Raw genomic sequence first — 18,522 nt, 5'->3', positions numbered from 1 at the left:
AGTAATACAAAGAGTGATTAGTTGATGATATGTACTGTATAAAATCCTAGCATAGTTTATGCTTGAACATATCCATATGTACTTAGGTAAAAGTGATTCGTTGATGTAATACATGTCAATATGTATCCTTTGAATACCAAAAAAATAATATGTAGTATGTGTTAATACAATACATAGCAATATGTATTGTAGTGTTGAATACAAGTAGAATTCATCAGCGCTGTATATCAATATGTATTATCGAATACTTGGATTGCATATGCATCAGGTACATATCAATATGTATTGTCGAATACTAATGGATATTTGGTTGTACCGTGAATAAATGGATAGTTTTGATAGTGTCAACTGCCAGTACGTATTTGCCTGTATTGCGAAAAATGAAGTGCATATCTCCATGTACTTGTTGATGTATTGTTGTTACTTTGTTTTCTTATGAATACCCTTGTTGATTATGCATGTGATATGAAAGAAAAATCCATATGTACTGGTAAAAATTGCAGTACATATTTGGTTGTACCGTGAAAAACTGGATGGTTTTTGATAGTGTCAACTTCCTGTATTGCGGAAAGTGGGTGGTTTTATTTTTCTTTCAATACATAATTGTTGCAAAATTTTAGTTCTAACAATATGTTTGGTATTGCATGCCAGGTCACTTACTGTACTACAACAACAAGGCATAATATTGGTTTCAGTAAACTCATGCTGAAAACTCGAATATAACAAAATGTTTGGGATTTCTGCCAAAAAAGGTGTTGCTTATAATTTTAAAAATACAATCCAATATGTGTAATGTTTTCAGTTTTATTTTTGTTGATTTTTTATACCAATTTTCTATATGCTCCTAGCATACATATCAGTGTGTACTGTTAAATTCTTGATATGTACTGCTTACCCCCTTCTACTGCATGTTTATGTATGATCTTACAATATATATCCATATGTACTGTATATATGTTGTGTATAATCCTACAGAACATGCTGATATATACTGCTAAAATCCCTAGTTTGTAGTTGATATATGTAATGTTGATGTAATTTGTTCTTGAATTAGTACATATCAACATGTATTGCTGGGTATATATATGACCACTGCAATAAATATGTACTGGGTAAACCTTTTTATGCTTATTATGTACTATAGGTAAACCCCCAATACATATTGATATCCAAAACACACTATCTTGACATTGTTCATTCTTGTTGCGTTACCAGCTTTGGTGCAGGGTTCCTTGGTTCTTCATGATACGCCTGCATGGTTGGGATCAGTTGGGAAGGCTTGGCAGATGGATCTAGAGGGGCCATCAAGTAAAATTTCTTTTCCTTTAAACATACTTTGATCTTTTAACATCTCAAATTGCACAAAATCACTATGTGCAGTAGTTGGTATAATTAGAGACATTATGTAACTCTAATTATATCAATATGTACTAGGTAAACCCAACGATACATAACAATAGGCACCATGTAAAAAAACCTAATTTATGTATGTTTTTGATAGTACATATTGATATAATTAACTATCTATTTGTGTGTAAAACATCATTTATTCTTGAATATAAGAACTAATACATGTTGGTATGTACTGTTTGAACCCTTATTGATGCAAACAGTACATATCAATATGACATGTTATTTTGCTTTATGATGCAGACAGTACATATCAATATGACATGTTATTTTGCTTTATGATAAAACAGTAATACCAACTTGAAAAAGAGCATGTTATCTTGTTGTGGAAAAGAGCAACATGGTTAGTGTATGAGTTGTTTAAACACATACTAACCATGTTGTTTAAACCCAATATAACAGGTAATACCAATATGACCTGTTATCTTGTTGTGGAAAAGAACATGAACATGGTTAGTGTATGAGTTGAAATGAATAAGCGTTAGCACATATCAATATGTAGTGTTGCCGAACATATACTTTTGAAGTACATATTCATCAGTACATATCACCATGTATTTGTTGATGTATTCTTGTTACTTTGTTTTCTTATAAAATACCCTTGTTGATTATGCATGTGATATGAGAGAAAAATCCATATGTACTGGTAAAAATTGCAGTACATATTTGGTTCTACTGTGAATAACCGGATAGTTTTTGATAGTGTCAACTGCCAGTACGTATTTGTTTTCGCTAACTCAACTGCAAATTAAATCATATGCATCCTACTGATCATATGTATTGTTGGGTACTAGATTACATATGTGATGTTGACAGTACATATTTATCAGTACATATCTTCATGTACTGATGGATACAAATTACACAGATACTAGGTGCATATCAACGTGTTATTGTTACTTTGGTTTCTGATAAAAAATGACTTCACATATCCAACTTCGAGTATTCATAGAAGAAGAAAAAATGACTTTACAAAGCCAGAATTTTCATGAAGGCAACTCTTTATCGTCATATGTTTTAACACAATGTTAGCATTTTATTCTTTCTGTATTACTTTTATAGCCTCGTCAAAATCATAATCAACACAAATGATATATGCAGGCACCGTAGATGGAGGGGAATCTGCGGTATTCTGGGTAGTATTGGCTAGGTGAGGCTGTTGATGAGGAGCTTAAGAAACTGAAATTAAAAGATAATGGGGCAAATAAAGTAGTAGGTTCTGCTACTGGGGTGCTACTCCATTGCTGACCCTGAAGCAAAATCTGAAATCTCACACTCTAACTTAAAATGACATGGGTGCTGAGAATAACTAGTTGAAAAGAGCTCTATTACGATCTGAATGGATGCATTCATGGACAGTTGAAATCCTTTTTATATTCAGTGTTTTTCTTTCTTCTATATTAGTTTCTTGGAACTGAGATTTGCTGGTTGGTCTCAATTTGTTATTTACTGTTTCCTTGTATATATATCTGGAGACTGGAACTGAGAAACTATTGCTTACATTCATCTGTGAAACAGTGTTTATTACTTTGATATTCATTTTTTCTGAAAGCTGTGTATTAGAATTTCTGGTTTCTAGTTTTATATAAATGATTAAAATGAAAATTACATATATTACAGGTCATGTCTGAATAAAGTGATGCAAGGTTGAGTGCGAGCTAATTTGGCCATTTCGAAAAAATATACACGTGCGACAAGATCAAATCATTGAGATATTGGACCTCCGGATAATATTTTTAGTCCAAAATCATGACTTTGGACTACACAGTAAACAGGTTCCCTAGAAATAGATTAACCAGTAATTCCTAGTTTCGATAGACCACTTCTGGAGTCTATTTTATGGATTATTACAGGAAAGCACAAAATATATGTTGGACTACTTCTGGAATCGACAACATCTCATGGATTGCTTCTGGAATCCAGTACTTACAAAACAAGAAAATAAAATAAAACTCAAAACAAAGATAACATAATTGAAAATATGGTACCAACATAATGAATTTCCATTTTCGTTCCTCGGGGGTCGACGGAATATTAATTTACAAGTGTGCAAATGGATACACGCTTTATAGGAAAATTTCTCAATATCAGTCGCAGGTCACTTCAGGGACCGCTGATAGAAACCGGATAGCACTTTGTAACGTGTCACTTCTGTGACCGACCGGCTAGCGGAGCGAGTCTTTTGTACCCATACGATGTCACACAATATTCCATCTTCTGGTGGAATTATTTCAAATTTTCCGGAGATTATCAAAGCTGAGAAAATCAAATTTACGTCATCCTAGGAAGGAGGCAATTTCTCTCTCAACCGATATTAAACTATTAGTAACACAGTAAATAAAAAGATAATTATTAAAATTCGACAAACTACAGTTCTCACCAATTCCTGTCTTGCCCGTGACCCTGCTTATGCTTGCCAAAAGCACAAATACCTTTTAGACATACACTGTTTAATCGATCACCAAAATGATAACGCGTTTTGATCCACTAAGATCCTGGTCACACAAAATACCAATTAGTGGAGATTATACGTACAATACAAATTAAGATAAGTGTACATAAAATCGAAAAAAAAGCTTAGCCATCATATTTGTGCCGCCAACTTCACAATATTTAGTGAAGTTCAATGTCTGTCCTTGTTTAATCAACAAGAGGACACGTCCATGGTTTATATTTCTCCACCATGGCATTTCGGGAAGCAGCTTTCATTTGTATTGCGATTAAATCATCCGATCATGGTTGAAGAGCTAATTTCGTGCTGATAATGTTTTATAAAATGATACTGATAAGCGACTTAGTATTTCCACACTAACTCAAGGTACTGAGATGTGCTGAAGGACTAGGGTACAAGTGTATATGCTAGTTAATTAGTATTAGATGCTTTACTAATTACTGACTTTGAACTTGGAAGTAAAGAGGACATTTCATTTCATTTCATTACTCAAGTTCTATATCTTTGTTACACAACCGCTCAAGGCTATTTATAGCCAAACTCAAAAATCACTCACACAATAAGGTGTTGCCACGACTCAAAACATGTGGCATCAAGTGGAGTCACTAGTCAGTTTAATGTTAATCTAGAAGTGGATTAATCTTATCACTAAATTGGGCGGGTCCCACAAAATAATGTGGTCAGCCACATTTTCAAATGCCAACAATACATTACAAAAAACAAAAAAAGAAAAAACCAAAAAAAGAAAATAAGAAAAATATAAACAGTCATAAAGGAAGTTGGCATATGTGTGCAGTGTGCTGTCCTGCAAAGGACAGTAAAAACGCCTTCGGCAGTTTCAAACTTAAACAGAAATCATCCTGAATTCTAAATTACCATTTTGATATATTCTACGAGGATATTAAAATGAAAATTATTAGCAGACACTAAAATTTTGTGCACCCAATGGACCATTGAAGGCTAAATGGTATGCATTTTCGTTGTCTAGATTAATCACAGGTAACGCACGTCGCTGAGGCAGCAAATGAATGAAGCATGCGGACTTGAAGTTATTATGGGTTCATTGATGGTTGAAACTCTAAAATCGTGCTATATTATTGAAATTTTCTCAACTACTAACATCCTTGCATGACTCGGCCCATTGAAATATGCAATATACGTGACAAAGCACTAGTTAGCAATATAATACTTTCAATAATGCATGTTATATTATCTATATAAAGGGGTTTGGGATCGGTTCTAAAAATAAGCCGAACATTCTCGTCTATACATACCTAAATTCTCTCTTCTTCCTCTTTAACGGTTTTCCCCATCTCCCACCATGGCACGGCTCTTGCCTTGCCTAGTCTATGCATTGGCTATATGCTTATTGGCCAATGTTGTAATTGCCGAGTATGAGCCATACACTCCAGAAAAAAAAACTCCAAAACCAATTGTGGATGCTACCATTGAAGTAGCTTTACCAAAACCAGATTACAGCTCTACTTCCCCACCCCATCCTTATGAAGAAGTGGCTCCTAAAACTGCTTACTCATCGCCTCCACCCCCAGCCTACGAAGCACCTAAGGAAGTTCACTCATCACCCCCTCCTCCAGCTTACGTAGTTCAAAAAATCTACCCATCACCACTAGCATATGAAGCTCCAAAAGATGTATACTCATCACCCCAACCTTCAGCTTATGTAGCTCCAAAAATTTACCCATCACCATCACCACCAGCATACGTAGCTCCTAAAGAAGTCTACTCATCACCTCCACCTCCAGCTTACGTAGCTCCAAATTATGTCTACTCGTCACCCCCACCTTCAGCTTATGTAGTTCCAAAAGTTTACCCATCACCACCACCATCACCAGCATACGTAGCTCCTAAAGAAGTCTACTCATCACCCCCACCCCCAGCTTACGTAGCTCCGAAATATGTTTACTCATCACCATCACCACCTGCTTATGTCACTCCCAAAGTATACCCATCACCATCTCCTCCCAAATATGTTTACTCATCACCACCACCACCAGCTTACGTCGCTCCCAAAGTTTACCCATCACCGTCGCCTCCAAAATATGTCTACGCGTCACCCCCACCACCAGCTTACGTCGCACCCAAAGTCTACCCATCACCACCACCTCCCAAATACGTGTACTCATCACACCCACCACCAGCTTATGTAGCTCCTAAATATACGTACTCATCACCACCACCACCAGCTTATGTCACCCCAAAAGTTTACCCATCACCTCCTAAATATGTTTACTCATCACCACCACCGCCAGCTTACATCGCTCCCAAAGTCTACCCATCACCATCACCTCCTAAATATGTTTACTCATCACCCCCACCACTAGCTTACGTAGCTCCTAAATATGTTTATTCATCACCACCACCACCAGCTTACGTTGGTCCAAAGGTATACCCATCACCATCACCTCCTAAATATATTTACTTATCACCCCCACCACCAGCTTATGTAGCACCCAAATATGTTTACTCATCACCACCACCACCATTCTACATCGCTCCCAAGGTATACCCATCACCATCACCTCCTAAATACGTCTACTTATCACCCCCACCACCAGCTTACGTCGCTCCCAAAGCATACGCATCACCATCACCTCCTAAGTATGTTTACTCATCACCCCCGCCACCAGCTTACATAGCTCCTAAATATGTTTACTCATCACCATCACCACCAGCTTACGTCGCCCAAAAGTTTACCCATCGCCCACACCTCCTAAATATGTTTACTATCACCACCACCCCCCCAGCTTACGTCGCACCCTAAGTTTACCATCACCACCACCTTCTAAATATGTGTACTCATCACCCCCACCACCAGCCTTACGTTGCTCCTAAATATGACTATTCATCACACCACACCAGCCTACGTTGCTCCCAAAGTATACCCATCACATCCCCTCCTAAATAGGTTTACTCATCACCACCACCACCACCAGCTTACGTCGCTACGAAAGTATACCCATCACCACCATCTCCTAAGTATGTTTACTCATCACCCCCTCCACCAGCTTACGTAGCTCCTAAATATACATACTCATCCCCACCACCACCAACTTATGTCGCCCCAAAAGTATACCCATCACCACCACCTCCTAAATATGTTTACTCATCACCACCACCACCAGTTTACGTTGCTCCCAAAGTCTACCATCACCATCACCTCCTAAATATGTTTACTCATCACCTTCACTACCAGCTTACGTAGCTCATAAATATGTTTATTCATCACCACCACCACCATCTTATGTTGCTCCAAAGGTATACCCATCACCATCACCTCCTAAATACGTATACTCATCACCACCACCACCAGCTTATGTCGCTCCAAAGGTATACCCATCACCATCACCTCCTAAATATGTTTACTCATCACCCCCACCACCAGCTTACATAACACCTAAATATGTTTACTCATCACCACCACCACCATATTACGTCGCTCCAAAGGTATACCCATCACCATCACCTCCTAAATACGTCTACTCATCACCCCCACCACCAGCTTACATCGCTCCCAAAGTTTACCCATCTCCATCACCTCCTAAATATGTTCACTCATCACCCACATCACCAGCATACATTTCTCCCAAAGTTTACCCATCACCATCCCTTCCTAAATATGTTTACTCATCACCACCACCAGCAGCTTACGTCGCTCCCAAAGTCTATCCATCACCATCTCCTCCTAAATATGTTTACTCATCACCCCCACCGCCAGCTTACGTAGCTCCTAAATATGTGTACTCATCACCACCGCCACCAGCTTATGTCGCTCCCAAAGTTTACCCATCACCTCCCAAATATGTCTACTCATCACCTCCACCACCAGCTTACACGGCTCCCAAAGTATACCCGTCACCATCACATCCTAAATATGTCTACTCATCACCACCACCACCATCTTACGTCATTTCCAAAGTCTACCCATCACCATCACCTTCTAAATATGTGTACTCATCACCTCCACCACCATCTTACATAGCTCCTAAATATGTCTACTCATCCCCTCCACCACTAGCATATGTCGCCCCTAAGTATGCCTACTCATCCCCACTACTACCATCATACTATTGCCTATCTCCCCCTCCAAATTCACCTAAGGTTGAACCTAAATATGTATACTCATCCTCACCACCACCGGCATATGTTGCCCCTAAATACACTTATTCATCTCCACCACCACCGGCATATGTTGCCCCTAAATACACTTACTTATCTCCACAACCACCGGCATATGTTGCCCATAAATATATTTACCCATCTCCACCACCAACAACTGAAACACCTGCATACTATTAGAAATTTGCAACTCCCCTATTCATTCCCACGTTTTTCGCATTACTAAAAATCCAGGACCAATTCACTGCTCCGACGTTGGTTATTCATTAGTTTGTTTATTTTGAAAATCCATAGCCTCCAAGGTCACTTAGTGGTACCTCAATCAGAATTTGTGTTCTTTGAAATTTATTCTACATGGAGGGTTGAATTGCAGAGGAGTTCAACGAAATGATCTCTTGCGACCTTCTAGTAACGGACCGTGCAAAATAAACCAACATATGCCTTTGGAGGGTGCTTCCTTATTTGTTTGTTTTTTAACTTACTTTTTTTTATGACTATTATCGTTTTCCGTTCTGTTGTGTTGGTTATTATTTCATTTAAATATCTTGGAAGATCCATGTATTTAATTTGTAATAAAGATATTTAATTATTTACTTTCTTGTTTGAGCAATTTTTTTTTTCTTCTTTTCGCCTCACCTTAGCCTGGTGTTTTAACCTAATAAACTCATTAAAAAATAAACTAAAATCTTAAAGCTTAAAATTATAGAGGTTGTAATTAATAATGAGAATGATATACCCTTAAACAAATTCAACATTCATTATTTCGATAAAGATCTCATAGACTGGTCTAAGTGAATGTAAAGAAGTGATATTGAAGAACTAAGAAGTTACAAAGCATGGTAATATATTTTGATCCCAAGTGCCATTAATTTCTGATCCATAGGATTAATGGGGAAATCTGGATTGGCTTGCCTGCAAAAAATTGGAGTATGAATTACACTGAAATTTGAGTAGACAACAACGTGCAAATAAGCCTTAGTAGAGAAAATAAAAGAGACATTGTTATTCATACCTGCAAAACAAGTATCTTAACTCAAGATACTTCATGACTATCATAACATCTAAACTTGTAGTAGGTAAATGTATGTATTTTGTAAGTTTTAGACGATAATATCCTAACCAGTACAGGGCAAAAATTCTGTTGTAAGTACCGTAACTTCTAATCCAGATCATACTTGAACTTCTACGTAAGTTTCTAATGATACTAACTAATTCTTACACTATGATTCCGCGGTTGGTGTAACATAAACTCATTTGTAAACTAACGAAATTTTCTAAAATGCTTATACTTCAATCACGAAATGATATCTACTGTTATAAGATTGTTTAATCAATTAAAATTCAGGTAATTGCATATAGGAAATGTAAACTCTGTTTCAAGTTCTGCTTTATACAATATGAAAATGGTCAAGTACAGATGCAGGAAATGAAGTGCCATGACTGAAAATCTTCACCAGTTTCAAGTAAAGGCCTCCGAGAAGGTCTGCTCTTACTTACACAGCTGCACCCAACCCAAAGGACTTGACGATGGTACTGACTATTTCAGCAAAAATCCTCGAGGTTATTTTCTTCCATGCTTATGTTGCTCCAAAAGTCTAATTGTTAGAGCATTGCTCGGTCGAACTCGCATGCGTTGCTATCTCAAGTATGTTTGTCAATGTTAGTGACTAAACCTATAAGTCTTGATTTCTAGTTTACTATAGATAAGTCTCGGATTAGGATAGAAAGTGTAGTTGAGCTCAAGAACTCCATGGTGATTATCATATAAGACGAAGAACTACTCAAGGAACTGGTGGAACTTCATCGACTAAAAGGTATGTGGAGACTTGAACTTATCTATCACTGTCTATCTACTTTATCTCCTATCTTGAGACAAAAGTCGTTTTGCTATATAGACTTTGATTATACACATTTGCTATTTCGAGCCGAGTTTATCTCGCCTATCTATTTCTCGAAATATGTGTTGGTAAGCTTTCGCTTTGGCCAAGTTCATCTTTACCTAGTGAAGAAAGTCATGTTATGTTTCAATCACTTTGAAAATGGCTTTGACAAAAAATGGTTTGTGAATAACAACTATATAACGTCCTCTAAGAATGTTTCAATGATTGAAATGAGAGTTTAGATTACATAACCACTGTTGGATATAAGCATTTTGTGGAAACACATATATGTATAAGTCCATATTCCTTGAACCAAAGTATGCGTACTTTGTTGATCAGGAAAACCAGAACAAGAGCTGTGAGCTCAGTTCGCGAACTCAGTCCGCGAACTGGCGGAGGTTCTCATTCCGAGAATATCTGCTGGAGTTTGTGAACTCCCTCCGGGAACTTAAGTCCCCGAAATAAGTCCGCGAACTTGAGTTGGTTATATCTAAAGACGATTATTTGTGAACTTATATTTATATAAACTAAGGAATGCAAATTGCAAACCGTGGATATAAAGTTCATGAATCGATTCGAGTGAATCAAATCGTTTTTGATTCGATTGTGTCTTGTGTAGTTACATAAGATTTATACAATTGAACAACTCTCTAACTAGTTCATTTGAGTCATTTGAACTAGTTATGGTGAAGAAGAATATGATTGATATGAAAATGCTCATATGGCTAACCATTTGGTTAACTACTGTTGAACCAACAAATGTACATGTTTGGGTACGGTTACACAAACCTAAAATCGTGCATTTCATTTGTGTGTAACAAGCTAAGTTTTCGATCTAACGGTTGAAAGATATTAGCTTGAATCTAATCAGGTTTTCATCTAATGGTGAATATTGAATGCTTTGTTACCAAGCTAACATTGATTGCAAACCTTGATTTGAAAGACTATATAAAGGAGAACTCTAGCAACTGGGAAACCTAATCCCCACACCTCCTGTGTATTACTAGTTGTATTAGCTAGAGTCGATTTTCCTTTAACCTTAGGTTTCTTCTTGTAAACCAGGTTAACGACTTAAAGACTTCATTGGGATTGTGAAGCCAGACCGATACTACTTTCTCGTAGTTGTGTGATCTGATCTTGCATATTCTATCATGTTGAGTACAATCGTAACGACTGGCTTGAGATTAATATCTCTGATAGGAAAGATAAAAAAGTAGTCACAAAAATCTTCGTCTCATCATTTGTGATTCCACAATATCTTCTTTCACCGCGTCGATTAAGATTATTGTGAGGTGATTGATAATACTAGGCTATTCTTCGGGAATATAAGTCCGGGTTATCAATTGGTTGTTGTTCAACTTGATTTATCAAAAGACGGAACAAAAACTTGTAGGTATTTCTGTGGGATACGGATTTATCTATTACCGTAGACTTTTCTGTGTGATACAGATTTTTTTATTAAAGTCTTCGACTTTGGATCGTAGAAACTCTTAGTTGTGGGTGAGATCAGCTAAGGGAATCAAGTGCGTAGTATCCTGCTGGGATCAAAGACGTAAGGAGCGCAACTGTACCTTGGATCAGTGTGAGATTGATTGGGGTTCAACTACAGTCCAGACCGAAGTTAGTTTGTAGTAGGCTAGTGTCTGTAGCGGCTTAATACAGTGTGTGTTCAATATGGACTAGGTCCCGGGGTTTTATTGCATTTGCAGTTTCCTCGTTAACAAAATTATGGTGTCTGTGTTATTTCTTTTCCGCATTATATTTTGTTATATAATTGAAATATCACAGGTTGTGTGTTAGAATCAATCAATTGGAAATACGACCTTTGGTTGTTGATTGAAATTGATTGATACTTGAACATTGGTCTTTGGTATCGTTCAAGTGATTTCTCTTGTATTCAATTAGACTCGCAGAATACTATTTGCTTGAGTAAGATTTGAATCGATAAAAAGAGATATAACTCTTGATATACTTTATTAAGATTGAATCTAGCTGATTCTCTTGAAAGTATATTAGAGTTAGTCCATACAAATTGCTAATCGAAATATTGGGTGTGGTTGTTATACCCCCGCTTTTTCACTACCCATCACCATCCCCTTCTAAATATGCTTACTCATCACCACCACCACCAGAGTACGCAGATTCTAAATATGTTTACTTATCACCACCAGCAGTTGCTCCCAAATTTTACCCATCACCATCACCTCCCAAATATATTTACTCATCACCACCACCACCAGCTTACGTCGCTCCCAAAGTTTACTCATCACCACTGTGAGTACCAAAAATCTAATGTGCCATGTGGCACAACATTAAAGGTGGAGTAACTTATTATGTTACAATGACACACTACATCGCTTCTTAGACTGCTTAGTTATGAAGTTATCTCCATCAACGTGTGGCACACTATTAAAGGTGGGAGTATCAAAGTACACTACAACGAATATACCACAACAATACCAAGAGTGCTTAATTGTTAAGAAATAGGCTATAGTGTAGGCACGTGTGTGTGTGTGTTTGACATAGGCAGATGAGCAATCTATACAACATTTAATGCGACGGCGCGGTCTTCAACCACGTGGGTTCAGAGTACGTGGAATTCTCTGACTGGGGAAGGTATGCGGCCAACGAAGGTACAACTTGTACGGAGGATTCACAGTTCACGATGGCACATGAAGGTAACTTAGGTGGCATGGTCTGATTGGAGATGGTGAACGTCTAACGAAGGTACCAGTTTGACCAAGGACCATCATATCTCGATGGAACTAAAGACAAAAAAGATATCCCGGACACAAAGGGATTTATAATTGGGTTGGTTTGGAATTAGGGAAAGTCTCTCTCTTTACTCTTTTTATTTTAGGAGCTTCGTACTCTCTTTAATGGAGTTTTTCCACCCATTTGTACCAAGATTATCAATAAAATTACCATCTTTACCCGTGGACATGGGTTAGAATTAACTGAACCACGTAATCTCTCGTGTGTGATTTGTTAACTTAGTTTCACTTACATTATCTTCTCACTAATTAGCTATTTATTTACTGAGTTATCTATGTTTTCTGAGTTATCTATTCATCTGAGGTATCTCTTTATTTAACTTATTTGCTTACCTGCCTCTGTATTACAAACATAACTTTGTTTTCTTAGCATCTGCTCTTGCGAAGTATCCTTACTTACTTAGTATATGATCTTCTGAGCATATCTCATTTCGAACGTATTTTTTATTTACTCAGCAGTATCAGTTCAACTGAGGTATCCATACTACTTAGTATTGAATTCTCTGAGTTGTTCATATTACGTAAACTATGGGAAAAATAGTAGTCACAGTTTGGCGCTAGAAACAGGGACCAAAAAGCTCTCGATTTTTGTTAATTATGTTTGCTATTTCATCAACATTTTTCTTTAGATCTTCGTTAGAGGATCAGATATAAGAGTAAAGAGACAGATCTCACTCCCTAGTGAAGATTTATCATTCTTTGACAAGTTTTCGAGTATTAAACTTCGAAAAAATCTTGAAATCTTATGGATCTACAAAAAGTGGTTAACAAACACCTTTAAAGACACTTTTCAAAACTTAAAAAGCTATTATTTTATTCTTATTTTCTTGTTCATGAGAAAACCTTCTCTGAATCTGAATACCTCTGTTTTCGAGGGCATCTTAGTAAAAAGTTTTGCAATAAAATCCTTAAGATCTTTGGATTCGTTAATCCTTAAGATCTTTGGATTCGTTCACCTTTCATATGTACCTTCTTTTGATTTTAGGAGGCTCTAGCTAATCCCACGGAAGCTTAAGACAATTAACTTTTGCAAATTTGATAGCTATACAACTTCAAACTCACTAAATTAATCCGTACCATCTCGAATCTGCTTATCTTGTCTGAGAAACTACTACTTTGTAAGTTAACTTTCACTGATTAGTTACTGAAATTTAGTGTTTCAAAGGTTCAGGTTTCGGAATAGGAGTCACATGTCACCGAGCAGAAAAACCAGTATTTCTAGTATGGAAAATGTTACGAAAAATGGGTTATTTGTCCAAATATTTATAAAACATGGTTCAATTGGACGAGTAAAAATTATTATGGGTGAAATGGACACCAAAAAAATAGCAAAGATGAAACTGGATTCATCCTGACTTAAACTTAAAAAATAGCAAGGATGAAACTGGATACATACTGATGTAAATTAAAAATAAGAAAAAGTATTTAAAAATGGGTAGGATGAAATTGTTTACATCCTGACTATTTTTACATTTTTTTCCATTTAAACAGTATCAAAATTTAAATGTCTTTTTCACCCAGGAATTGTTGATTTTGATCTTTTTAACCAATTTTGTGAAAATATTAGTATAGTTACATGAGTTCTCTTAAAGAAGCACACATCATCTTTGTATAGGGGCAGCATGACTGTTCACGAATGCCAAAACAGAGAATTAAAACAACGTGGTGACTTCGTTGGTCACCCAGTATAAGTTTTGTAGGCATCATGAGGGGTTCAGAAGCTACAAACACGAGAAAGCTAAGGAATTGTTTGCTTAAAGTCCTGGAAATATTAATTAAAAATTCAGTATGCCTGGTTACCAGTCACATCATGGGTTGACAATGTAGGTTTAGAGAATGCCAGTAGCAAGAACAATGGTGGCTAGAAAATGAAGAGGAGAAATGACGTTGAAGATGCTCATATTAAACTCAAAATAAAGAAAGGTGAGGGAGTACCTCAGCATTCCTTAACCCATGAATGATAGTCTTCTTTTTATAGATGTTCCCGAGGCTTGGATTTCAGCTTTGAAAATCTTCTATGACCTAGTGAAAAAGTAGGGGTCTAACAACCACACCCAATATTCCGATTAGCAATTTGTATGGACTAACTCCAATATACTTTCTAAAGAATCAACTAGAAAGTCAGACTCAATCTAGAGAAAAGTATATCAAGGAGTTAATATCTCTCTCACTTGATTTGATCTTTACTCAAGAAAATAGAAATCTGCGAGTCATTATCAAATACAAGGATAACAACTTGGATGGTACCAAAGACCAATATCCAAGTGTCAATCAATTTAAATCAACAACCAAGGGTTGGATATTCTAATTGATTGATATTTAACGCACAACCTGTGATATTTCAATTATATAACAAAATATAATGCATAATAGAAATAACATAGACACCAGAAATTTTGTTAACGAGGAAACCGCAAATGCATAAAAACCACGGGACCTAGTCCAGATTGAACACCACACTGTATTAAGCCGCTACAGACACTAGCCTACTAAAAACTAACTTCGGTCCGGACTGTAGTTGAACCCTAATCAATCTCACACTGATTCAAGGTACAGTTGCGCTCCTTATGTCTCTGATCCCAGTAGGATACTACGCACTTGATTCCCTTAGCTGATCTCACCCACAACTAAGAGTTGCTACGACCCAAAGTCGAAGACTTGATAGACAAATTTGTCTCACACGTAGGATTGAATAAATCTGTCTCCCACAGAAATACCCAAGAGTTTTTATTCCGTGTATGATAAATCAAGGTGAACTGGAACTAATTGATAACCCAGACTTATATTCTCGAAGAACATCCTAGTATTATCAACCACCTCACAATAATCTAAATCGTATGGTAGCGAAACTAGATATTGTGGAATCACAAACGATGAGACGAAGATATTTGTGATTTCTTTTTATCTTGCCCTATCGGAGATATAATCTCAAGCCATTTATTCAATTGAACTCGTACGATAGAAAATGGCAAGATCAGACCGCTCAACTACAAGAGAAGTAGTTTCGTCTGGCTTCACAATCCCAATGAAGTCTTTCAGTCGTTAACCTACAGGGTCTCGAGAAGAAACCTAAGATTAAAGGAGAATCGACTCTAGAAAACCAACTAGTATCACACAAGAGGTGTGGGGATTAGTTTTTCCAGATGCTGGATGTCTCCTTTATAAAGTTTTCAAATCAAGATTTGCAATCTAAGTTACCTTGGTAACAAAGCATTCAATATTCACCGTTAGATGAAAAACCTGATTCAACCAAGATAATATTTCCAACCGTTAGATCGAAACTTAGCTTGTCACACACACAAATGAAATGTATTCATTTAGGTTTGAGTAACCGTACCTAAACGTGTACATTTAATTGGTTTACAAATAGTTAACCAATGGTTAGCCATATGAGCACTTTCATATTAACCGTATTCATCTTTCTCATAACTAGTTCAAATGACTCATAAGAACTAGTTGAAGAGTTGTTCAATTGCTTAGGTCTTTATTCATAGACACAATTGAAAAGATTGTATTGCATATAATTTATTGTTTTAAGTTCATGAACTACTGATTTGAGATATCACCAGTTTGAGTACGCGTACGAGTATGCATACCTTAACTACCGGATTTGAGTTACAAACTCAGCAGAAATTTTCGGCTCGAAAACTTCCGTGGGTACGCGTACCTAAGGTGACTGGTTTACAAGTTTGCAAACTACAAGCTCAGCAGAAATTTTCGGCGGAAAACTTCCGCCAGTACGCGTACCCAACCTGTCTCCTTCACCAATACCGCATGCACACATATGCACGCACTTGGCTTCCGGTATATGGATTTATACACTAATGTGCGAACACTATATATGCTTATATCCATAGATAGTAATCTCAACTCTACATTTCAATCATTGAAACATTCTTCTATAATGTTATAACAATCGTTATTCACGACTATCATCATCAAAGCTATTTTCAAGATTGAAACGTCATCATGACTTTCGTCACGGGTAAAGATGAAAATGGTTAAAGCAAAAGCTTACCAACACATATTTCGAGAAAAAGATAGGCGAGTAAACTTGGCTCGAAATAGCAAATGTATATGTATGAAAACTATCATACTTATACGACTTTGTCTCAAGAGTAGGAGATAGAATAGACTTTTAAGTGATAGATAAGTTCAAGTCTCCACATACCTTTTAGTCGGATGAAGTTCCACTTATTCCTCGAGTAGTTCTTTGTCTTCGTAAGATGATCGCCATGGAGTCTGGAGCTTCAACTACACTTGACTATCCTAGACCGAGACTTAGTCATAAGTAAACTAGAAATCAAGACATATAGTTTTGATCACTAATATTTTGACAAACATGCTTGAGATAGCAACGCATGCGAGTTCGACCGAGCAATGCTCTAATACCTAGTTTTTCTCGGTAAGAGTTATATTTTGGATTGCAATTCTGTCTAGCCAGTAACGCTGAAGATGAAAATATAGATCGAACTACAAAAGACTTCGTAAAGCTCCACACCCGTTTCACTTCAAACTCATCAAACGCCGAGCAAGCACCTTTTCACCAATTCTACTGAGGAGCACATCTATATTATCAAGATAAGGAGATTTCAATTGGATCCTATTCTCAACCATTACACTAACTACATTTGCAGCTTCCACCAGATGACCTTCTTGAGAAAGATCAATTAAAAGAATCGAATAAATATCTGGATCAACATGTGTTGAGTAAATATTTCTTTTACATCTCAATGTATCACTCCAATGCCTCAAGAACTGTTCCTGTAAACAAAGTTGCTTAATGAAAGAAATAGATGCCAACCCGCCAGGCTTAATTTCACTTGCCAGCATCTGCTTGAAGAGTTTCACTGCTTCTTCCATATTATTACTTATGCAATAAATCACATAAGTAGATAACTGTAACACCCTCGAGTGTAACGCTTCCATCTGCAACCACTTTGTCAATCAGCTTATAAGCTTCGTCTATAAGGCCCTCATTGCATAGACCTTTGATCAAAGTACTAACTGTAATACGATATGCAGGACAACCTTGGCTACCCATTTGTTCCAAAATTCTGAGGGCCTCATTTTCCCTACTTTGCTCACAAAAACTTTGTATCACAGAAGTGTATGTAATGACATCAGGCGCTAAGTCTTTACCTTCATTTTCCATCTCATCTAGAAACTCCAATGCTCTGTCAAAATCCCCAGTCTAACAATCCCCATCCAACAATGCAGCATAAGCAACGACATTCAGGTAACATTAATGACTTTTCAGAAACTTAAACAATTGATTCGCATTTTTCTAACTGATCTACATTACAAATTACAATACCCCTTAATCATCGAAGTATAAGTTAACGCATTCTTACAATTCACACATTGACACTCATTCTTTCATTAAACTCATTAGCTAAATATATTTCCTCCTTCTCACAAAAAATCTAAACAACACCATTATAAGTAGCCTTTCCGGTCGATACTTAAACTCCCCAAATTTTTTTAACACCATTAAGGCTTCTTCACACTACACCATTTTTCCCGATTAGCAACTAAATTTTGCAACAGCTCTTACGCAATTGCGTATCCGCAACTGATTTTGCAACGACTTAAATATGAGATGGTTCGGGGTCGAAGGAGAAAATAATTTTCTTGTCATGGATTTACTTGGACCTATTCCGGAAGATCTCTTTAAAGGCTGATTTAATGCTTGTTGATAAGATGGTAAGTCTTTTTCTTAAAAAAATCTAGTGTTAATGCTGTTAACTTTTAGTGCCATTGTTTTTCTATAAGTCGTGTCTTTATGGTGTTTGCGAATAATTTTTCAGATCAATCGAGTAGAATTAGTTCATGTCAAATCTTTATTGCATAGAATTATTAAGCCATA

The 18,522-nt window shown here is 36.8% G+C and overlaps 1 protein-coding gene and 1 pseudogene across 1 annotated transcript; one reads left to right on the top strand and one right to left on the bottom strand.

Moving 5' to 3' along the window:
• Positions 1-5,183: 5,183 nt before the first annotated feature.
• On the top strand, positions 5,184-8,179 carry LOC113291356 (annotated as a pseudogene).
• An 8,980-nt stretch (positions 8,180-17,159) lies between these two features.
• Positions 17,160-17,516, bottom strand: LOC113291355 (pentatricopeptide repeat-containing protein At5g47360-like). Its single transcript, XM_026540899.1, has one exon. It carries the CDS (start codon positions 17,514-17,516, stop codon positions 17,160-17,162), a length of 357 nt encoding a protein of 118 aa, XP_026396684.1.
• Between the last annotated feature and the right edge of the window lie 1,006 nt (positions 17,517-18,522).

The sequence above is a fragment of the Papaver somniferum genome, chromosome 6 (genome assembly GCF_003573695.1).
Source record: "Papaver somniferum cultivar HN1 chromosome 6, ASM357369v1, whole genome shotgun sequence".
Taxonomy (NCBI): domain Eukaryota; kingdom Viridiplantae; phylum Streptophyta; class Magnoliopsida; order Ranunculales; family Papaveraceae; genus Papaver; species Papaver somniferum.
The sequence above is the reverse complement of the archived record's forward strand: the minus strand, read 5'-3'. Positions and strand labels throughout refer to the sequence as shown.

Excerpts from the sequence above, each read along its gene's own strand:
- LOC113291355 (XM_026540899.1), bottom strand. The coding sequence starts at position 17,516 with ATGGAAGAAGCAGTGAAACTCTTCAAGCAGATGCTGGCAAGTGAAATT.